Source organism: Cucumis melo, chromosome 11, assembly GCF_025177605.1.
Source record: "Cucumis melo cultivar AY chromosome 11, USDA_Cmelo_AY_1.0, whole genome shotgun sequence".
In the NCBI taxonomy this organism is placed as follows: Eukaryota; Viridiplantae; Streptophyta; class Magnoliopsida; order Cucurbitales; family Cucurbitaceae; genus Cucumis; species Cucumis melo.
This window is the reverse complement of record NC_066867.1, coordinates 31,193,684-31,217,650: the sequence shown is the minus strand read 5'-3', so window position 1 is coordinate 31,217,650 and position 23,967 is coordinate 31,193,684. Positions and strand designations below refer to the sequence as shown.

Here is a 23,967-nt window from a genome sequence, read left to right as displayed (position 1 = left end):
TTAACAATAGAATGAGACCGTCAAAGACAATAAAATAAAATAAAAATAATTTTTTTTACGATATGTAAATTAAAGAAAATCTAACTTTTCGTATGAAGACCAACAATACAAATTTTAGGAGATGTTTGGGATATTGACATGAGTTGAGTTTCGGTATATTTGGCTTACCAAAACCTCACAAATTAGTGTTAAATAATCCAACTTTATCCACTTTAACAATACTATACATTAATCAAGGAACTGACCTATCTCCGACAAACCACTTCCAACGTCTACCTTTGACAATCTTCTCCAGCAAACACAATTGAACACAACTAGCACTTTCGTTGAACAACTCTGCTAATCATCTCCAATGATAATGTACTTAAAACATAACTTTTATTAGTTCATAGAGTGAATAAATAATAATATTATACAGTAATTTAGTTTAAACCCTTGTAGTTTTTCATTTGGTTTCACTCAAAAGACCAAATACGATAGGTGATAGTTGCTCTTTATACACATTCAAGATCATCTATTTATCTAGCTAATGTAGGAATTTGATTCGATTCTCCAACATCAACATACATACATAGTAAGTCATAATCTACAAAAATGACATGAGATATCATAAAAAAAACCCTTACACCCTTTGATGAGCTACTTTACTTTGTGCATGTCACACTCATATATTTCACTAATTAGAAATGCCACCATGTGTTGTAGTAAAATGCATCATCCAAAAGTAAACCTACATTCCTATTATTTTTCAAAAGAACAGGTGTGTAATTATTGAAGAAAAATATTTTTATGGACCAATCAGTAGAAGAAAAAGACTATTTAGGTAATGGAAAGCTACCAAACATTGCAAATAAAATTTTATCAGTAAATAAATAAATTAAAATTCAACCATTTATTTATAGTGATAGAAAAAAGGTTGATAATGTGATTGGGGTTTGTAATAATTTAAGATGGTAAGGATGAAAGTTAATAAAACTGCATGTCTTTTAATCTTTGTATTAAATTCAAACTTTGAGAAGGTTTAGTCTCGCATCCGACGGTGTAACGGCAGGGGGCTTTTTAGCCTTTATCGAATAATTTTCTCAGCCTTTTGTTATTTATAGACAACATTGTGATTTTGTGAAGTCCATGAAACCGATAATTTTTGTTTCCATATTTTTTTCTCAAAAGCTTAGACACTGACCCATTCTTCAATCGTAGAAGCTATGGCGGATGGAGCGAGCAACGGGGATGGTAAAGCTTGTTGCCGCCATGGACCCGGCTACGCTACTCCTCTTGAAGCCATGTCCGGCCCCAGAGAGACTCTGATCTACGTCACTGCCGTTTATTCCGGTAAATTCCATTTCCACCACCGGAGTATCTTCATCTCTTTTCTTTGTTTCTCTCGTTTTTTCGACTGTTTGATGGAACTTTTTTTACTGGGTTTTGCCGATTTTGTAGCTTGATTTTGTTTTTTGAGAAATTGTTTGAGTGAGAGTGAGGGAGAGAGAGAGAGAGAGAGAGAGAGAGAGAGAGAAAGAGAGATTGGAGAGTTGAATACGGAATTTAGTGTTGGATTTTTACTTGGGTTAAGGTTGGAAATATGTTTTTGGATGTTTGTTCTGAATTGTTGTTTTTGGATGTAAACAGGGACTGGGAGAAACAAGCCTGATTATCTAGCTACGGTGGATGTTGATCCTAATTCTCCTAATTATTCTAAAGTTATCCATCGATTGTCTTTACCGTACCTTGGGGATGAATTACATCATTCTGGGTGGAATTCATGCAGCTCTTGCCATGGAGATCCTTCTGCAGATCGACGTTTTTTGATCCTTCCGTCGCTTTTGTAAGAGATTGAAGTTTTCTTTCAGTCATTCTTTCTTTCTTTCTTTTCTTAAAGGGATTCTCCTTTTCGTGTTAGAGAAATTCTAAAATCGTTGAGATTGTCTAGTGTTTTTAACGAACAGAGAGATTATTCTTAACTACTTTATAGCAAGAGTGTATGCGAACTCATTCTTTTTTAGGACTGGTTTTTGGATTGGCCCAGTCGGGGATATACTCTGAACTAGAAAATTAAGTGGGACGAGATTAAGTGAAGAATCTAATTCTATTAATGTATTTGCGTTTGTTTAGATGATTTAATTTTCAAAGTCGTGTTGCACAATGGAGAACTACATGATTATGATGTCCGAAATAAGCGTTTAGGGATGTTCCCATTACCGGAAAGTTCACGATTTCAAAGACTGCTAATTCGCTATCAATTGTTTGTGTAAATTTATTGTTTGTTTGATAAATTTATTGTTGGTTCTGTTTACATGCAGATCGGGTCGCATATATGTGATTGACACAAAAACAAATCCCACTGCTCCATCTTTGCACAAGGTTGTTGAACCTGAAGACATCATACAGAAAACTGGATTAGGTTTCCCACACACGTCTCACTGCCTCGCTTCTGGAGATATAATGGTGTCATGCTTGGGAGATAAAGATGGAAATGCACAAGGAAATGGGTTTCTTCTCCTCGATTCAGAATTTAATGTCAAGGGAAGGTACAGGATAATTTGCTTATCCAAGCATACAACTGAATTTTCCAATTAAAAAAACACAAAATATACCTTTTGTTAAACCTTTTTCATGGCTTGATTCATAATTTGATCAGCCAATGATTTTCTTTTTATGTGTTTCAAAACACAGTTAATCTACATTTTAACTTAAAAGTTCGGATACTAAAGCCTTTAGGCATTGATGAATCAAAGATTTCAGTTAACATATTTGTTAATCAATCCACACCATCAAGATATTGGTTTAAATTGTCTGCAAGATAACAGCTTAAGAACAATGAACTGTGTCATTTTGGTTCACTTTGCTGATCAGTTTTTGCTTAACCATAAACCAGGTGGGAAAAACCAGGGAATAGTCCCCTGTTTGGATATGACTTTTGGTACCAACCACGGCATAAGACAATGATTAGTTCATCATGGGGTGCTCCTTCTGCTTTCACAAAAGGCTTCAACCTTCAACATGTTGCTGATGGTCTCTACGGGAGGCATCTTCATGTGTATAGTTGGCCCGATGGTGAATTGAAACAAACATTGGACCTTGGAGACACTGGACTTCTACCCTTGGAAGTGAGTGTAATAATTTTTAGATACAGACTTCTTTCTTACAGCTAACAAATTTTTTCATTCGTCATTAATGACTGATGTTTGTGTCTATGTTCACCATTGTCAGACAAGATTCTTGCACGATCCTTCCAAAGATACAGGTTATGTTGGTTGTGCATTAACAAGTAACATGGTGCGGTTTTACAAGAATCAAGACGATACGTGGAGTCATGAGGTTTAAACAAACAACAATTGCGCTCCCATTGTTGTGCTTGTTGCACTTGTTTATGTCCAACCATAGTTTTCCTGCGTAGTTTGAAAAATTCAGATTCAAATATCTTCCAACTCTTAGATTACTCTGTATGACTATTGTTTGGTTTTCCCCTCTTCAGGTTTCCATTTCAGTAAAAGCATTGAAGGTTCAAAATTGGATACTTCCTGAAATGCCTGGTCTCATTACTGACTTTCTGATCTCACTCGATGATCGCTTTCTGTACTTTGTTAACTGGCTACATGGAGATGTGAGACAGTACAACATTGAGGATCCTAAAAGTCCTAAGTTAGTGGGTCAAGTGTGGGTTGGTGGACTGATCCAAAAGGGCAGTCCTGTGTTAGCTGAGGCAGAAGATGGCACAACATTCCAGTTTGATGTCCCTGAAATCAAGGTCTTCATTTCTCTACTATGAAATAATAAATCTTTATAGTTTTGAATAAGATGATTTGATCCTTTTAACTTAATAACTTCTTTGAGATTAAACTTACCATTTCTTATCAACGCAAGCCTTTGAATCAGATGGTAATTCAACACAATATGGTCTTGAGTTCATACTTTTTCAATATCTAATTTCTTCTCATTTCCATGTTAGTAGTTATGTTTTGATCTTGAACCCATTTTTATGCATAAACTCATGCTTGGTAACAATATCCAAGATGCTTTGGACATTTTGCTTTCACGTTTCTTAGATATGATCTGCTCCTTTTCTTATTGACGCAGAAGGTGTCAGTAGTTCCTTACTGATTTGTTGTAGGATGTCTCAATTAGACAAGCATAGCTACACAATTTATAACATGGAAGTTAGTTGATTTCTTATAGTAGTTTCATTGGAATTTCAGGGACAACGTTTAAGAGGGGGGCCTCAAATGATACAGTTGAGTTTGGATGGGAAGCGTCTTTATGTGACCAATTCCCTTTTCAGCACATGGGATCGTCAGTTTTATCCTGAATTGGTTGAGAAAGGTTCTCATATGCTGCAGATTGATGTCGATACACAGAAAGGTGGACTCAGCATTAACCCGAATTTCTTTGTGGACTTCGCGACCGAGCCTGATGGTCCTTCGTTGGCCCACGAGATGAGGTATCCTGGAGGTGATTGCACTTCAGATATATGGATTTAAGTTCAAAGCATGTCTGTTTGTGAAATTTCTCAAGAACCAATAAAACTTTGAGCACCAAGTATGAATATTTATTCTCCTTCATCGTTTACGCTTTTGTTGCGGTGTTAATAATGGAATTAATAAAATGTTGATTGATGATCGAAGTCATTTTGTCAGTAGCGATTCAATATTATCATTCACAGGAAAACTCGGGATGTTTGAGATCAATTACAAAATTATCACCAGTGTTCTTTCAATTAAGACGATATGAAGGTATCTCAAAATTCTATAGGTAGAGGGAGATCACAGTTCATGCTAACATTTTCTTGTTCCAAAAACCATTTCCATTCATTTGAATCTTTTAATTCTTGATAACTCAACCATGTTTATTATTTCGGGCAGACAAAATTTGTTTTTATCTTTAAAAAGATGGGACAATTTTCATGTGCTTGTGGGTTATAAATGAATGACAAGTCCCACACAATTTTTTTGGCAATTGTTAGAATCATAAACCTACTTTGGCCATTTGTAGTGCTAAGGCCCTAAAGCGCCAATTTTCATTTATAACCACCGGTCCCACATGCACCTTCACAATATTCCTTTTTTCTAGAAAGAAAAAACTGTAACAATCTATTTTCGAAACATCAACTAAGTTACAAGTATAATAAAATTTAAGTCGGATAGACTTATATGATCCATCAATGATAGATCACCAACGTGATCGTTGATAGACCATGAAAGTCGGTATGCATTAAAAGTCTTATTAATATATTTTATTATATTTATAATTTTTAAAAATGTTGTTATATTTACCGAGAAGATTTAAGATTTGAACTTTTATTTTCTTTTTTATTTGTTTGAATTGATAAATAATAACATATTGGTTTAGAGGAGCTCGTAACGAAATCAAGTGTAATGGATTTTTGTCTTTTTAGTGACTTTTTACAATGAAATGTAAATAGTTTATTGTTTATTATTATTATTATTATTTAAATACAATGGTTAAAAAGAAATTAGAACGTAAACCATTAACAAGGGATGACCTTTGAGCCATATTTTTATACATTTGAGATGATGAGTATGAGAAGCTAAGACTCGAGCAATAGAATTATACTAACCATTGATGTAAAACGAAGCTGAGAATTAAACAAAAACTTGAAATTCATCAACATATTTAGATCGTTCTGTTAGAAGAATTCAAAATAATCCTAAAATATGATTCCCCCCCCCCCCCCCCCCCCCCCAAAAAAAAAAAAATTATTCAACTCAGAGAAGGAAAATAAAGTTTTAGAGGAGGTTAAGTTGTTGATTATACTACAAAAATATTTCATAAATTTTGTGGTTTATTCCACAATTGCTTACCCTCTATTAAATATAAAATTAGCTTAAAACAACCATTAAGATCCTGTTTCTAAGTGTTTCAAATGTATGTTTATTATATTATGGCAATTAAAAACAAAAACAATTCCAAGAACACTTGTTAGTTTTCAAAACTACTCGAGATTTCTATAAACGTTAGTGAGTAGATCAATATAAATAATTATAGAAATTCAGGTGTATGTACAAGCTATTAACAAGGATAATTTTCAAAAAAACAAAAAACTAAATGCAAACTTTTTCTAATAACAAATTTTAGCATAGTTCATCACTTAATTGAGATCTTTTTAAAAATTAAAGCCAAAATCAAGGAGGAAGATTGAGAAAGACTTGAAAATAATACAACAAAGCCTTGAATATGAAAGACATGTAATCATTGAAATGCCATGCAAAAGCAAAAAGAAAAAGAAAAAAAAAAAGACACTATTAAGAACATTGTTGAAAAAGCACACAAATGATTGGCTATTCAAAAGTAAAAACATTTGATGCTTTTTATAACTATTTCTTTCCACTTTTTGCGACAAATTGCAATCACACAATCCTTAAATTCAGCTCTTGACTTTAGCACTATTGTTTGGCTTGGTATTGAGTGGACTATTCAAATCATTTTAGCATCCAAACAATTCAATTTTTTTTGTGTGTGTATATATATACATATGTATAATGACTTCCTGACTTATTGATGTTTGATTGCAACAAAATAAATAAATAAAATAAGAATAGGATGACATTCTAGTAATCTAAATTATATTTATATTTAAACCAAAAAAAAGGGTATAAGCCAAAATAGATATAGATACAAATATGATACTATTAATTTATTTTGAGGTGTACTCACACTCGTTAGTGCATCTTTAGAACATTCATAACGACTTGGAAGTACACAAAATTTCGTAACCAATAAAATAAAATAACATATATGTATACAAAGTTGTCATTCGTCCATGTTCTCATTAACAAATGCAGCCACCTATTCATTCTTATTTGTTTACTTAAATAAATATTTAGATGACAAATAAAAAATTTATTATAAAAGAATCTTTGCCTCTCTAGTTTTGTCTGTACACTCTTTTTAATAATTCATATATTAAGATTTGTTGCAACCATTTGAGTAACATCCATTTCACATCTTTTATCTTATTACAACTATTCAAGTCGAGGTGGTTGCCACTACATATCTTTACAAATGTGATATAAAACATCATAATCAACAAACATATCTTTTGCCCTTTGAATTTAGATGAATTTTCATTATATCCTCCACGTACGGATAGTATATTCAATCAAACAATATAAAAGACTATTTCACTCGTATTATGGACTAAGAGGAGCAAAAAGGATTGGCCAATAGGAGGACATGTATTAACAAAATCTTACTTTGTGAAGGATATCCCACCATCAAAATCTACGGCATTCATCCCAAATTTTGAATGTTCATTAAAAAGCTGCAAGATTTTCTCAGTTTTTGTTTGAAAATGTATACTTAAAGTGATCAGGATCATCAAATCCTTCACTAGGATCTCTCCCTTCCCTAATCTTTTTCCTAACATTTTCAACTCTTTCAAGAATCCCTTTAACAGCTAAATCAAATGCATCTTCCAAATTCCCTATTTTTGATCTGGGATCTCCATAAACAATCCTTGGAATGATTCTTATAACTTCCTCTCTCATGGCGGATTCTCTATCCTTAGAAATTCCACTCAAAATCCCCTCAATGCTCTCATCCCACTTCTTCACATTCCTCACAGGTATAAACACAGAATAAGCTGTTTGATTTTTAGGAAGATGCCATAAATATTGAGAATAAGCAGTACCTGGATGAAAGAAAACTGGAATACATCCAGCTAAAATCGAATCGAATATGGATCTTCTTGTGTATGAATCTCCCGGTGGTTGCAGGCAGAAGATCGAGCTCTGAAATGCTTCCATGGTGGTAGTAGGATCATCACAATTAACCCCATCAGAACTGCAATCTATGAATTTACAAAGGGATGAACCTCGACATTGCTCGATCACCATACCGCGAATCGAGTCAGTAAGATCCGGCCGTGGAGCGCCGGTGAAGGTGAATAAATGGTGGCGTTGTCTAGCTCTCATGAGACTCTGCCATTCAACTATTTCACTCAATTTCGATGGATGAAAATAAGTTGGATACGGAATGGCGAAATCGTTCTTCCATGAACTTGCTTCAACAGAAAGCATCGTCATATTGTGAGATTCAGGTAAGAATCTGAGTTTACTTCCCCAATCAGAAACTTCATCCGTTTGTCGTCTGAAATCCCAAGAAATTCTTCCGGCAACGAAGAAATGATCCCTCCCAAACATCCTCTTCCACTCCGGTTTTTCAGAAATCAAACTCAAAAAATCCCTAGCGGAAGAATCCCTAATCGTAATACTCGGATTCCATAGATAATGGCTGATATCAAGACCAGCGTAAAACGGTACATAAACAGCAGACGCCATAGCCGAATCATTCGTCAAGCATTCATACTGTTTCATCTTGTTGTGAAAAATGACCTCCAACAGAAACTGATTCGTCTTGAAACAACTACTGTTGAGAAAAACCCCACGAGAATCTTCAATTTCAGGGCCGAGTCCAGAGTTAACAAAATACGGACACATATCGGATTTGTCGGTTCCTCTTGTAAGAGATTGGCAGTTTGTGATCAAATCGGAATTGAATCGAGACGGGATATTCTGGATGAACAAGTAACGGCCGGAGCAAGGATCGAGGGTCCGGGCGGCGAGAGGGGAAGGCTTGAGGAGTAATTTGTTAGGGTTAAGAGAGGAACTGATCCCTTGGACGCCATTGTTGGAGGGATGGAAAGTGGAGTAATCAAAACAGAAGAAAATCCAAACAATGGCAGAGGAAATGAAAATGGCGAAGCAGAGATCGGTGGAGCAAGTGGTTCTGAAGGGCTTCTTCTCCATCGGAGGAAGGTGGTTTGTTGATGGAATCAAAGAAAACCCATGTTGAAGACAGAGGAAGGAGTGTTGTAGGAGAAGATGAGGATAGAGAGAGTGAAAAGAAAACAGAGTAGAAATTGGTGGGTTTACGCCATTGAAGGGCAAGGGAGGAAAGAAAAATGTCGGTTACAGTGATAGAAAATTGAAAATGAAGAGTGTTTTATTATTGTTGAACGATGGGAAGGGGAAGGTGGTACTGTAGAGAGTAGAATAGAGGCAGATCTCTTCTAATCTACCAACGCATACTACGGTGTGAGTGAGTAAATGGTGGGGTGATATCAATTTTACATGTTTTGTTTTTTCAATTTTAGAAAAGTCTACCTTTTCTATTTGGGTGTAGAATTGTAATATAGAGTTAGAAAGAAACTCCATATCCATTAGGATTTAGAGTTAAAATGAGTGTAGTTCAAATTTTGAAAAGTAGAAAACATTTTGTTTATGATAATTTTTTAATTTTTTAACATAAAATTATGATAACTTTAACAAAGAAGGTGTAATTGTAATTTTCAATTTTTTTAAACTTTTCTTAACCATATTTTCATATTCTTGGAATATCTATCTCGTTCATATTTGATCCCGTTTAATTGACTTGACTAGCTTAGGATACGACGCCTAATTATCTTGACATCCTTTGCATCTCCAATGCTAGAACAACATTATTCTTATGTGTATTAAATGGTTGAAATTATGGTTTAGGGTCAAAATATATCATAAAGCCTTAGCTATTGATCTTGAGGATAAAAGTTTCTTAACAAAATTAGAATTTCATTAGTAATTGACGGTCAAAAGTTTAAATCTATGTATCTTCATTTATATTCAAGGGAATGACAAAGAATTTTAACAAATATGTCAAATCTTTATGGGTGCATAAACTTGTTCATTCGATTAGAAGTTTGAAAGATTTTCTTGATTCAAGTGACTAGATATTAATATAGTTCAACTTAGATATTTGAAATCATCATTCTAATTAAATAGCAAAAAATTTTGAAACTATTTACAAAATATAGTAAAATTGATTACATTATCCATAAGTTTCAATTAAAATACATTAAAAGTTTATATATAGACTTCCAACCCACCTAATGTTCATTGTAGAGCAAATTGAGACCATAGTAAGTTGGCTAACTAATAAACATTTTGTTTGGTTTCTTTTTGGTATGGAGAGATATATCAAGAATTTGCTAGTGTGCCTAATAATTTTTTTGTTTGTTTTTTTCTTTGGACATATGGTCAAGAAATATTCAATACTTCGGTACATCTTTTTCTAACATGATTTGAAGTAATAATCTATTGAGTAACTTTTTAGATCTGTAAATATAACAATTAGAATTAAAGTATTAACAAATATAATAGCGTTTTAATAAAATTACAAATATAGCAAAATCTATCGGAATATATTAACGCTTAAAATCTATCGCTGATAGGATCATATTACAAACATTGGTCTTCACTAATTGGTAGACCATAAGAGTTTATCGATACTATCCTTGGCTAAAGTTTTAATAATTTCTTTTACCAAGGAAAACTAAATTTTTAATTGAACTCATACTTGTTAGAATAGCTATAAGATTTTGAGTAGTCATCAATGATAATAATAGTAATAATAAATGTAGATGAATAAAGATAGTGTTTTGATTAATGTTGTATATGTTTCTTGGATTTTGTTGACTTTGGGCCAATGCTTGAGAGTTTGGGCTTATTAAGGTTTAGCCTAAACCGTTTAGGTACCAATTCTTTTCAATAGGGTTCAAGGATCTCAAGAGATATATAGCAAAATTTAGGGTTTGGATTTCAAGAATTTAACAAAAAATTTAAAAATTAAGAACTAATGAACTACCGCGGTAAAAAAAAGAAGTAAATCTATGGGTGGGCGGTAAAAAACATGTGAAATTTCAATAGTGAAGATCAAGTTTTACCCAATCTATTTTTAGTTGGTTGATTGGACTTGCATAAATTCGATAGGCAATGACATTATTTGATTTAACCATCATATTTTCTTTTTCTTATTTTTATTATTTTAATTTGAGTACACCTCGAAAAAAAATTAGTTGTTCATAATATATATTTGAGACAATATGAACTTTTAGTCATCGAGATTTAGAGTTGATATTACAAAATAATGATTTTATTTTTCAAGCTTGAAATAGTCTAGAGTTACTTAGACTACTAGTTGACTAACAGAAAAATGAGGTGAAGGTTAAATAATATTTAGCTAGTTGATTTTGTATATTTTATTAATCTAATATTATTATTTTAAATAAATTGATATAATCTAAAATTTTGATATATATTCGTAAGTAGTTGGATAATTTATACAAATGTAACAAAACTAAAAAATATTTATAACTCATATAAAAAAAAATCCTAGGAAACCACCATTGTATTTTCATAAATTTCAAATTTATCCTTGAATATTGCAGACGATTTATCACTTTTTTTTTCTTCTTTGCGATTTATTCATTTACTTTGTAATCTATTCATTCATGTTCCAGATTTTCTTTTTTCTATTTTTAAACGACTTACTTTTTTGTTGAAATTTCATATTTCATTTTTCATCATTTTCAGCAAGATTCTTTGAAGCTATTTCATGATTGTTTCAATATTCTTAGCTTTTTCATCTTTCTCAAAATATCAAGATCGTTTTAAATGATCAATACGATGAAGCTATTTCACGATTGTTTCAATATTCTTCTTCATTTTCCTTAGAATGTCAAGATCTTTTTAAATATCGTTTTAAATGATTGTAAATTTGTAGTTTTTTTTTATCGTTAAAAAAGAACTACATAATATCGTGTTTCATGATCTAAATGATCGTAGATCATTTATTTAGATTAGATTGTAGTACATGATCGATTAAAAGAAGATTACTCGCGCACACATGTTATTGATTAATCACGTGTTGGTTGGGATATCTTTAATATTTTTTAATATGATTTTTTCATTTTTAAAATTGTTATATAAAGATTTATTATACTTTTTAAAAAACCCCTAAATAGTTTGTAATTCGCGATAAGTTTTCCTTTCTTTGTATCCAATTTAGTTTGCCGACTACATGAAGTCGACTAACTTTTTAATGTTTTAGTTTGAACCGACCAAAATGGATAAACTATTATATAATCCGACTCCAAGAACATGCAAAATTGACCATGTGTTGAATACCGACAAGTTGGTGATTGGTGTCAAGTCAATAATGAGCCCAAAGCGTTCGTTAACCAATGCTAGTGTGTAATACTTTTCAATGTGATGAGACGTCAACAAGAGTTGTCATGAATCATGTGATTGGTCTTCAAATTGCCTTGCATCTCTCCACAAGATAATATATTATTTTATCAAAACAAATCCCAAACAATATATATTACTCTTGTTTATAAAAGAAGACCAAGACTATTTAGGAATGTTTTATCAAACTATGGAGATCATTTATTTTGTTTTATCATCAAACAATGGTAGAGCTCTTTTTTTTTTTTTAACATATATGAATTGAATTTTACAATTCAATCTTATTTAATATAGAGACGACTTATTTCTTAAAAACAAAAGTATACATTTCCATTTTTTTTTAGGAATAACTATTTTAGTTATTGACAAATTAAAGATGATCTATAAAATTTCTAATGTTGACATAGGAAGAACCTCCCTTAGTGGTAGCTTTATTGGCCAACTCCTTCCATTTCTTAGCATTCCTTCTAAAACCTTCCCCTTTATCTCCCTCCCCCATGACCATCTCCAAGCATTTCTTGATCTCTCCTCTCTCAACAATGCCATTTTCATTCACTCTCAACTTCACTCCACTCTTAGACATGTCTTCAATAATCTTGGCATTGGTCCCTTGGTCCGTCCATTGTGGAAACGCCACCACCGGCACCCCGCACACGAGACTTTCCATTGAAGAATTCCACCCACAATGTGTCAAGAAACACCCAATTGCTGGATTCGACAACACCTCCAATTGCGAACACCATGCAACTACCTTCCCTTTGGCCTCTAGCTCATCTAGGCAGCTCAACATGTCTTTTTCATTCCCATGAGCCATTTTCCTCATCACCCACAAAAACTCTCCACCATAATCCAACAACGCTCTCCCAATCTCCTCCAATTGCGCCTTTGATACTGCCGCAATGCTTCCAAACGACACGTACACCACTGAAGATTTCGGCTTTGAATTCAGCCACGTATAATACTTAGATTCATCTCGACTGTTGGGTGGACTGCAACTTATGGGTGTGACCTTGAATGCACCTAAATTTTTTTCATTATTCAGTTGCTCGATAGTTTTGGTGGGCAATACGGGTCCAATGGGGATTAAATTCGCCATGTTATTAGCTCTAAAAACGTCGTGTTCGAGCTCTTCGAAAGAGTTGATCAAAATTTTCAAGTGGGGTTCTTGTTTTAGGACTTGAAAATGGGATTCAAAGAGTTTTAGAACAAAAGAGTTGGAGTTTGCTGGGTTGCATAAGGAAGGAAGTTGTTTAGAGTTCAATGAAGGAAGGCCAGGCAAGTTAATATTAATACAAGGATGAGAGAAGCAATTTTGAATAACTTCTCTGTAGCCATTGAAGAAATGATAGTAAATCGCGAAAACAGCAGCGGATTGATTCCAGAAAAGAGCGGCCGGGAGGTCGAATGAGCGGGCGACATTGGCCATCCACGGAGTGAGCAAAGAGTAAAGAACGAAAGAGATTGGCTTTCCGCTGGCTTTGGATTTGAGGATGATATCATGGATGGCTCTGGAGGCTTGGAGCTCAAATTGAGAGAGAAATGGGACGACGTCATTGCCGGGTTTGAAACCGTCCTCTTGGCCGTCGGAGAAGAAGGCAAAGGAGAGGCGTGGGGAGGAGGGGAGTTTCGGGAGACGGCAGAGGACAGAGGAGGAGGTGGCAAAGGTCACGTGGAGGCCGCCGTGGGAGAGGATGTTGGCTAAGTGGAGGCCTGGATTGAAATGGCCGTGTGTGGCTAATGCTACCAATAGGACGTGAGGTTCTGTCATGGAAACTAATGTGATATGAAAATTGTACTCTCTTTTTGAGTTTAATCTGGAGCTATTGGATGGTTACCATATTTATAATGAGAAATTTTGAGTGCAAACCCCACAGAAATGGAAACTGTTAATGGGAATATGTTAATTTAGAACAAATATATAACTAAATGTGTAATTGTCCGAGTTGGTTTTGGATTCTTTTTGTTTTCACATAAAACAAAATTTTGTACTAACAAAGATATTATTGTTTCTCACTTATATATTTAAATAGTTACATCCTCCTGCATCTAAAAAGTTACTTGGAATCTATTCTAAAGTAGTTATCAATTTGTTTAGGTCAGGTACCGATCAACTCGTCTTTTCTCGACTAGATTGCATGAACCTCACCATGAGTCTCTACCATGTTCGTCACAACTTACTCACCGACCGTTTGGTCCAAAGGTTATCAATGTTAGGGTGGGTTATGGTAACCCAACCCTTGTTTGAGGGAAAGGTTATCATAACCCTTGTGTTAGTGTTATCATAACCGGATCTCTTTCCTCTTTCTCCTTCTTCTTAAACCTTTTTCAATTCCCCCTAATCTAATATCTTCAATTCTCCTGTAAAACTACATTTTCAAATCATTGTTCCAAACACATCTTATCATAAAACTACATTTTAAAACTTTTCCCTCCAACACATGTTATGATAAAACTACTTAGTTTTATCATAACATTAACCCTCCATAACTCAATCCTTCACCCAAACGGTCCCTAACATTTTACTTACATGTGTTGTTAATTCATATAATCCCCCATCTTATTTCACCAAAAAAAAACTTAAATCAACAAAAATATCGTTACCCTAGTCATAATATAGAACGAACAAACAAATTAACCATTATTAGGTATGTCTTTGAATTTTAAGGGCTAAAAGTAATTTTTAAGCACTCAGAAAGTATGAGCTTATTAAACTTTTAAACTTGTATCTAGTAATTTATTGATTTTTAATTGGGTTTAACCATTTCTTCTTCTGTTTCTCCCTTTTAAATTGGCTTAGAGAAATCTAATAATTAAAGTTTTGTTGGGTTATAATTCCATTCTATTAAGTGTATTTTCTTTGGTATGTTACAAATGGTAAGTTAGGTTGGTAACGTCTTCTTACACCATCTTTACCATGAGAGAGATAACTCCAAAGGATTTAAATAACTTAAAGGAAAAGTTGCTCAAACTGTATTCTCCAAATTGGATCGACAAAAAGTCAAAATACATACAACTTTGATTCTTTAAATATGTAAATTAAATTATTCATATTCTTTTGCTAATGCAATTATACATTCTTAAAACTTATATATAATTTGTAGATCTATGAAAATGAATTCCTCAAACATGGTTCTACCATTTTAGGATGTGATTAGATTTAATTACATATAAAATCAAGCGATCAGATAAATAAATAAAAATTAAAATTATTTTCAAATATAGTAAAATGAACAAAAACATTTACAAATATTAGAGTCTATTTATATCTTATATAAATTGAAAATTTTATTATATTTATAAATATTTTCAACAATTTAATCATTTTTGGAAGAATTTTAACTCAAAAAATTAATTGAAAACAAACATTTTACGATTTTGAATTAATTAAAATGTCTATTATTTATACTATATATTTACATTAGTACAATTTTGTTTTTTCTTTTCTATGTTTTACATATTTTGTTATGATGCAATAAAAATATCGACTAATCCTTAATATCAATTTCAAACTTATAAAAGTATGAAAATATCGATATGTCGAAGAAAAATTAATAATATACGTCAAGGATATACTAATTTAATTATGAGAAAATGGTAAGTTTAGAGTAGAAATTAATAAAATGCAAGAGGTAATTACAAAATTGGATATTCCCAGCTTCATTATGCTTTGTAAACAAAAAAATTTAATGCATGCACATAAAAAAAATTAGGTATGAGATGAGATAATATTTTGAGATAAAAGAATGGATAGAGAGTGGCAATCAAATAAAAATTGCTTTCTCTTTTTTCAAATTTTTTGAAAAGTAAAGAAAAAGTTTGCTGAAACACAACAAAATGGAATTATGTTCTCATCACTTACGAAATGGTTGAATCGTCACTCTGATGACGTAACGTATGCTACGTGTACACGTGATGTGGCACCATGTGGGGTGCGTAATTTTCACATAATATTCATTTATTATTTATTTATTTATTTTATGGACCATTGCATATATAAATTCTTAATATTATATTTTCGTGTCAAGTGAAATAATGAAAGTAGTTTGAGAAAATTTTCATATTATTCAACCTTTTTCTTGATAGGAGAAAAAAAAAAAGCCTTGGAGCATCAACCATAAAGAGAGAGAAAAGCAAAGTAAGAGAGATGACCCCTACGCAAACATTCTCTAGAAGCACGCAAATTAGTGTAGGATTAGAATGCTTAGCAGCAGGTGGATTGATAACAACGCTTAGAATTGTGTTACGGGAAAGAGTGCCTAGCTCTACGATGCTATCTTTAGAGATTGCGACGTGGGCAACAATTAAATTTTGTTTGAATTATGTTAATATATCCTCAATTTTGGAGCCTCCAACACAATTTTTCTTTTCTGTATTTTCTCAATCCCATCCTTTACCTTCATGTATTTTCATTTATTGGAACACTAAAACTCACTTGGCACATTATGCTAAAGTAAGTTCTCTATCTTAGGGGGAGGGATGAAGTGCATTGTGAAGGTATTGTATGTTTCTTGCTGGTATAGAAAAATGCATCAAGGTGTGTTAATCTCTATAGAACAAAGGCTAGAGCATGTTTGTATGTTAATAATTTGGCTAAAATACCCAGGCTTATATATTATTGCCATTTATTTTCATTTGCAATTAAAACTCTCAAAAACCCTTGTGACCATTTGAATTCGAGTTAAAGGTTAAGATCTCTTTCTAAGTTAGCTATGGAGACTATATGCTCCTACTTGCTACAAGCTTGAAAGGGAATAAATATCATTTGTTTCGTGATATTTCGATCTCGACAGGCTATCAGAATAATTTTTTTTTGAGTAAATTTGCTTTCCTCTCTTCATTTTATTGTGACATGTTACATATGTTCTTTCAAAAACAAAATAAAGTGGGATCCACTAACACATCACTTTGTATTTGTCGATTTGTTAAAACAAATTTATAGTGTGAACAAAGAGAGCATGATACTATAGGAGTATTTAGAAATTTTCTCAAAAGTTCTAGTATTACAAAGTACTACTCGATATGTTCACCTTAACAATTGTGTGCTGCTCATGAAATAAAACGATAAAGGAAAAAGAAATCCTTTTAGCTCCTACGTTTTCGAGTATTACACTTTTAGTTCTTAAATTTTGAGTTGCTTTAATTTGATCAATACGTTTTAATATTTACACTTATAACCTCAAAATTTCACTACATACTCACTTTTGATCTTTAATACTAATGTCGACAGATTGATATATTTACAAAAGTTTAGAGTTTAGATTGATACAATCTTCAAATTTTAGGAGAATAACTTGATATTTTTTCTAATTAATTTAAAATCGAGTTAAATGTTGAGAGAAAAAGTAAATAATTTAATTTTATAGTACTAGAAAAAATTTATTGAGAATATATGATGCAATAATGTTTCAAGTTTAGCATGTGTTCTGTTAAAAGGTTTTGTCATGAACAAGAATCCTCCATTTCCAAAACTAGGGATGTTCATGGACCACCCTCGGGAAAGTTTCCTTATCTTTCTCCTAAGAATTAACATCTTGCAACCCAACCCAATCCAAACGCCACGTTATTAGCAAATCAAGTACAATAACCAAAACCAAAAAATGACAGAAATCAAGTTGCTAAAAAAATAACCACATGCATACACTATACAATGGCTATTTTGTATTTGGAGATTTTATATTAGCATTAAACTATATATAATTCATGTTAGTTACATTAAAAGCTAACTTTAGAGGTCTAGATTCCATTAGTCAGTATTGAAAAATGGATATATATGAAAAGACATAGTTAGTTAGAGCACTGAACTTGAGCTTGACTTCCTTTGTCTGTTCATAGAAACAAAAATTGTGGAAAAGAAAATAAATATCATAAAGTTTTAACTTTTCTTTGACATAACTTTATTAGTTGTCACATTCACTCAAGAAAAACACACCACACACCTAACAAGTAGGGACCTTATAACCAAAAACTAGAACTAAGATTTGTATCCAAGGATTTTAAGTCCTTGTATCCTCTGATTTTTCAGGTCATTTTTCAAATCCTAAGCAGAACAAACAGATTAAATGAACAAAAACTGGAGATGTACATCGGACGGGGATGGTTTATCTTCATCTCCACCCCCATTTCTTTCTCCATCCCTACAAAAATTCTCTTGAAATTCATTGTTTGAATCTTCGTTTAAATAGTTCTTGTAAGAATCCCTATTCAAATAGAGAAAGTTGAGGATCCAAAACAGTAGAAAGAGAAAACATCAATAGATTTAAAGATACCATTTTGAAGGAGCATGTTTAAGAATTACATATCAAGATGGCAATGGACTATATGCAGAAGTTTTCTAAAGTATAATAATAAATGCGAGGAAACTAGAATGAAAAACATTTCCCATCTCTATTCCCATTCTAACTTGAGGAGAACTTTTTCTCTCCCACTACAAAACTGTTGAACAGGGAAACATTTTGCTCACATATTACAGAAAATGCATATTACTTTCGTCTAACACTAATTAAATAATTCACAAAACAAAATCTAGTGAAAAAAAAAATCAAGTAATTGAAAATCAGATTTTAAACAAATATGCACCAAAAACACAAACTCACCCTTTTCTAGAACTCTGCACTTCAAATACAGAGTTATTAAGCAACTCTTATATGACTGGATCAGTAAGAAAATTGGTGGGGCAAATGAGGTCCCATGGTTAGCAAAAAAAACTTACGGGGTACCTACCCCAATCAAGGCAGGAAAATCTCCAGTTTGACCACAAATGGGTGTCAAGCTGGGTATAGTAACGAGCTCCTCGATCAACTTACGAGTACCTACCCCAGTCAAGGAGGGGAAATCCTCAATTTGACTGTGGATGTGGGAGAAACTAGGTACAGTAAAGAGGTCATTTATCGTGGACGAGGTGGGAATCGATAGGGTATCCCCAACTCATTCCCGCTCTTAAATTGTAAACGACTGTTATTGAGAAAAAAAATTAAAGAATACATGGGCATACAAAAAATTCAACCCAAAGAGGCACCCCTACATGGTGAGACTCTAATTAGTAAGTATTGATTCTTTTTTGTAATAGAAAGAACTTTCATCGGGAGAAAAATGAAAGAATACACGAATATACAAAAAATCCAACCCAAAGAGGCACCCCCAAGACTCGAACTATGCAGCAAAAAATGGACCAAAATTCACTAGGGTCCTTATCCACACTGCTAACGAGAAACGCCGCAAGCACTTTAGCCAACAAAGCTTTGTGGAGTAACCTCAGATTGCTAATCTCAAGACCCCCTTATCAATAGATCTCAATGATCTCCCACCACCTAATCATACGTGAGTCCTACTTTTCCCTCTGTCAACCCCTTCCCAAAGAAAATTACGCATCAGCCTCTCCAGGCTCTTACAAGCCTTTGCATGAGACTCTGAAAAGGGAAAAGAAATAAATTTTATGAACATAAATGTGGTGTCAACAAAGAGTGGTCAATTAAATTTCATTTCCTTAGAACTTTATGAAATTTTACTATTCATGTTCTGGGTAATATCAGCACCAAAATAGCAGGGATGGGGATTGATGATTTCCCCGTGAGGCCACACCTCTTACCAAACTATATCAACGGGTCAAAAAAATATGGGGCCTTCAAAGATTCTAATAACGTTATTATAGTTATAGTTCAAGCATAGTAGGCCGGAATTTATTAGGGGTTTTGGTGGGTGGATCTCCATAAAAAATCTCCCTCTTGATTACGGAAAAAATGACGTCTTTGCTGCAATTGGAAATGATTTTGGTGCCTTGAAAATATTTCATTAGACATGCACTCTTAATATGACCAATGTGTTGGAAGCTAAAATCAAAGAAAGACAGAATTTTAGTGGTTTTTTACTGGCAACTATTGAATTGAAGAATGAGGTTCATGGCAATTTTTTTTTTTCATTTCTGGGACATTAGAGCTATCCAAGAGCCTGCCGCTATTCAGAATGATACAAGAGAGTTATAGAATGAGGCAAATAAAGAAGCCAAAAAGAGGATCAAGAAGTGCCCCGAACATTCCAACTAGGTTGTCATCATCGTATCCAGTAATACATTCAAAAAAACATAGAAACTCCTACTAAACTAGCACAACCACCAAACAAGGCAACAACAAGATGGTTTCTAAAGAACAACAAGTGATAAACAGTAACAAAACAAGACCAGAACTAATATCTCCTAATGAGCAAAAAAGTAAATAAAAATAGGAGGATTTCAGCTAAAACTTCAACAAGCTTGCGAATCTTGAACTTCTGATAAAAGGCAGAGAGATCAGGTGTACATTATATGGGTTGTGAGATGAAAGCCTACCAGTTTAAGCATAAATCTTTAATGAAATAATCATTGAATGGCATTTCTTTTTGCAGTGTCCAAAGTTTCAGGCCAGCCCCTTGCCTTGTCATGAAAGATTCATTGATTACATTTGAACGAAAGTTCTGCAAGCATTGCTTTCGACCTATTTTTCAAATTATTCTCGGCCTCTTGTGGCGGACCCCTAAGCAGTTGAAAGACGTTCAAGCTTAAGGCTCCATCAAGAGCCCAAGTCACATCAAAAATGTTGAACATATTCCCCCACCATTTGGCTGAATAAGGACAGTTAATAAATAAATGCAGCAGGTCTTCACTGTCCTTCATACAAAGCGGGCAAAAGACAACTGCTGGGGATCTTTCTTTGCATGATTGAGGAGCAATTTAGAAGGCCAAAAGCCATAATCCAGAAATGCTAACCCTGGGACTCTTCAAACTATTACCGGATTTACCCACCATGTCCAAATCAAAGGGCTCTTTACCATGAAAACTTCTTATAACTTGTCTCCATAATGTTACCTTCCATCAAGACTCTCCAGCCCTATTTAGCAAGAAGAGCTGTGTTTTGAATTTTGATGCCTCCTAATCCAAGACCCCCATCAAGATGAGAAAGTGTAACTTTGTTCCTATTCACCAGATGATTTATTTTACTTCCTGAATGTACTTCCCAGAAGAAGTTTCTCACTAGTTTTTCCAAGGAAGAAGCCACATTGTCAGGAATGGCGAAGAGAGACAAGTAATAAGTGGGAAGGTTAGCCAAAACCTATTTACATAAAGTTTGCCTTCCTCCTTTTGAGATATTAAACCTTTTCTTCTCTCTTTCCAGTTTTTTATGAACCCGGTCAATCACTGGTTGCAGAATATCATTTCCCTCGAATAACCTCCCAAGGGGAGTCCGAAGTAAAAATGAAAGTTTTTCCGCCTTACACCCTAATTTCCCGGCCATTCAAACAATCTAATAGCTTCCTTTAGCTTGAAGAGCATCATAGCCTCATCATACTTGCAAAACAGGAGTGTGTCGTTGGCATATTAAAGGATGGGAATCTGGAAATTCTTCTTTCTAACCACAAAACCTTCATAATACCCTAGACTCAGGATTGTATTGAGACACACGATTTGCATGTTTTTATTGCAAAACATGTGAAAGATGTCAGAAGTCTGAGGGATTCTCTCGTAGGAATGAAATGTCTCATGTCCCTATGCAATTTTGTGAAATATTTGATGTCGGGGATTAGATTTTATGGGTCCTTGTCCTTCTTCTCGTGGATTTAAATATATTCTTCTCGTTGTGGACTTTGTTTCCAAATGGGTGGAAGCAAAAGCCACTGTTACTGATGATTCTAAAGTGGTTGCAGGTTTTTTGAAGTCTAACATCCTTAACAAGTTTGGTTTTCCACGAGCTATCATTAGTGACCAGGGTCTAAAGAAATATGGTGTTCAACACCGCATTGCCACTCCATACCATCCTCAGACAAACAGGCAGGTGTAGGTTTTTAATAGGGAAGTGAAATCTATCTTAGAGAAGGTGGTGAACCCTAGTAGGAGAGGTTGGAGTTTGAGATTGGATGATGCCCAATAGGGATGACTCCTTATAGGATGATCTATGGGAAAGCTTGTCACCTACCAGTGGAGATCGTTGTGCTTATTGGGCTGTTAAACAATCTAATTGGGATCCAAAGGTGACTAGCAAAGGCAATTGCAGGAGCTTAGATTGAAATCTTTTGAAAATTCCTTGATTTACAAGGAAAGGACAAAGGAGTTCCATGACCGGATGATAGCACCGAAAGAGTTTGAAGTTGGGAAAAGAGTCCTCCTTTACAACTCTCGATTGAAGCTTACGTTGACCCCCACCTTTACGAGGATTCTCTGGACTATTTTGACCCTCCACCTATCAACCGCTTGGTTAAAGTACCTTTCCGTTTCAACAAATTGACATCTATTACTCTGTCTTGTGCTCAAATATGTCACAGAAATTGATCCACGCACTAGTACATATCTCTCACATTGCTCGTGGTCAAAGCCTAGACGAAAGTTAGCAAGAGAAAATTCAGAACAATAAAGCACATTCTTAGAAACCCCGGTTGCAAAAAGAAACTAAATGATTCAATATAACACAACCCATCGATCAAAAAATAAAATTGATTTGAGAATCATAGAATTAAAGCAATGAACACAAACGAAACACCCAAATTCTCCTGTAATCAAAACGAGGGGGAGGAAATCCCTTCATCGAAATAGGCCGCCATACCCATAAAAGTTAAGACTTCATGTGCAGAAAAGAAGAATCGAAAACCAAAAACGAAAAGAAAGCAGATTTGCATAACCTTATACCATCAAAGAGAAAAGCTTGGTGAGAATGCTTGAGAATGGAGTGAAGAAGAAGAGAGCAGAGATTGAGTGAGGAAAAAATATATGTAAGCGAGATGCTACTGAGAGTTGGCAGTTATAAGTTGACCGTGCTTTCCACCGGCCAAGATACCAACCGCCTACTTCATTTCCAATTTTAGTGTCTTCCTTTCCTTTTCTTTCCTCTTTCTCTTTCCTTTTTTCCCTTTCGTTTCAAAGTTTTTTAACCTTGTATTATATTATCAGATTCCATGTGCAATAGAAAGAAACATATTTTCATATGACAAATAAAAACCACACATAGAAAAAGTCAATGAGGAGTCCCAGTAAGCAAGTATTAATTTTTCAAAATATTAATATTACTTTTCAGTATAAACTAAAAAACTAATTTACATCACATCCGCACATTAAAAAAAGTCCAAAACCAGCCACCACAGAAGAAAAGTCAAAAACCACTCATCTCTTGATCGATCTTTTCAATCAAAGTTCCAAGAGCCTCCACAAATCAACATCATCCCCCTCCGGCGAGCAGCAGCTGCCGGAGCTCCTCCACCGCGGCCAACTCCGTCCACAATCTCTAATCTTAGTCTGAATCCTCTCAAACTCCGAATACCCACAAGGCAAAGTAATCCCTTTCTCATGTCTAAACCCATATTCCTCCTCCGCCTCCCTTAGTAGCTCAATGAAAAGCTTGTGTTTGAAATACACCACCGGCACCAAAACCCGACTCAACCCTCCTCCGCTTTCTCCAACATACACCGCCAACTGACCTTTCGGCACTAGGTCAGGCTTCTCCTCGCTCGACACACGTTGTCGAAGAAAACTCAGCTGACGACCCCAACTGAGGAGCTTTGACGACAACTTGGGTTCTTTCAACGAGTCACCCTGGCTCAGTCTGTAGTATCTAGCCGATGACAACGATGTCATCGGTCGAATATTTCGACCAAACCACCTCGAGAAAAGAATAAGACGCTTTCGAAGCTTAAAGCGTCGGAGCTTTTTCATAAGAAAAATAGAGAGAAAAAGAGGAAAGAGATGGAGATTTGTGAGAGAGTATGGATACTAGAGACTACAATGGAAGTTGAATAAATATATAAATTAGTTGATTATGTCTTGTAGCGATAGCTATGTTTTCTTTTCTTTATTAGTATATATAGTGTGTATAGTACTATATAGGATATGTATATATTTTATATAGTAATCTTCAAAACACCGTAGTACTTATTCTTTACGGAATTTATTTGTTTAATATTTACATTTTGGGCCGCCAATGAGGTGGCAAAT

At 34.1% G+C, this 23,967-nt stretch overlaps 4 protein-coding genes across 4 annotated transcripts; 1 reads left to right on the top strand and 3 right to left on the bottom strand.

Annotated features, from left to right (window-relative positions):
• Window positions 1-967: 967 nt before the first annotated feature.
• Window positions 968-4,621, top strand: LOC103497673 (selenium-binding protein 2). The gene is made up of 7 exons (XM_008459926.3): window positions 968-1,332; window positions 1,630-1,825; window positions 2,301-2,528; window positions 2,876-3,107; window positions 3,211-3,318; window positions 3,476-3,748; window positions 4,197-4,621. Exons 1-7 carry the CDS (start codon window positions 1,206-1,208, stop codon window positions 4,476-4,478), a joined length of 1,446 nt encoding a protein of 481 aa, XP_008458148.1. The 5' UTR covers window positions 968-1,205; the 3' UTR covers window positions 4,479-4,621.
• A 2,306-nt stretch (window positions 4,622-6,927) lies between these two features.
• LOC103497674 (probable xyloglucan galactosyltransferase GT14) lies at window positions 6,928-9,046 on the bottom strand. Its single transcript, XM_008459928.3, has one exon. It carries the CDS (start codon window positions 8,763-8,765, stop codon window positions 7,293-7,295), a length of 1,473 nt encoding a protein of 490 aa, XP_008458150.2. The 5' UTR covers window positions 8,766-9,046; the 3' UTR covers window positions 6,928-7,292.
• Window positions 9,047-12,198: 3,152 nt separating this feature from the next.
• Window positions 12,199-13,869, bottom strand: LOC103497675 (UDP-glycosyltransferase 75C1-like). Its single transcript, XM_008459929.3, has one exon. The coding sequence runs from the start codon at window positions 13,786-13,788 to the stop codon at window positions 12,391-12,393; it is 1,398 nt and encodes a 465-aa protein (XP_008458151.2). The 5' UTR covers window positions 13,789-13,869; the 3' UTR covers window positions 12,199-12,390.
• A 9,075-nt stretch (window positions 13,870-22,944) lies between these two features.
• LOC103497676 (auxin-responsive protein SAUR36-like) lies at window positions 22,945-23,786 on the bottom strand. Its single transcript, XM_008459930.3, has one exon. The coding sequence runs from the start codon at window positions 23,686-23,688 to the stop codon at window positions 23,164-23,166; it is 525 nt and encodes a 174-aa protein (XP_008458152.1). The 5' UTR covers window positions 23,689-23,786; the 3' UTR covers window positions 22,945-23,163.
• Between the last annotated feature and the right edge of the window lie 181 nt (window positions 23,787-23,967).

What these genes read in the sequence shown, in the direction of transcription:
- LOC103497673 (XM_008459926.3), top strand. Translation starts at nt 1,206, where the DNA reads ATGGCGGATGGAGCGAGCAACGGGGATGGTAAAGCTTGTTGCCGCCAT. An exon ending in CGTCACTGCCGTTTATTCCG is followed by an intron (nt 1,333 to 1,629) that starts GTAAATTCCATT and finishes GGATGTAAACAG; the next exon opens with GGACTGGGAGAAACAAGCCT. An exon ending in CTGGACTTCTACCCTTGGAA is followed by an intron (nt 3,108 to 3,210) that starts GTGAGTGTAATA and finishes CACCATTGTCAG; the next exon opens with ACAAGATTCTTGCACGATCC.
- LOC103497674 (XM_008459928.3), bottom strand. Translation starts at nt 8,765, where the DNA reads ATGGAGAAGAAGCCCTTCAGAACCACTTGCTCCACCGATCTCTGCTTC.
- LOC103497675 (XM_008459929.3), bottom strand. Translation starts at nt 13,788, where the DNA reads ATGACAGAACCTCACGTCCTATTGGTAGCATTAGCCACACACGGCCAT.
- LOC103497676 (XM_008459930.3), bottom strand. Translation starts at nt 23,688, where the DNA reads ATGAAAAAGCTCCGACGCTTTAAGCTTCGAAAGCGTCTTATTCTTTTC.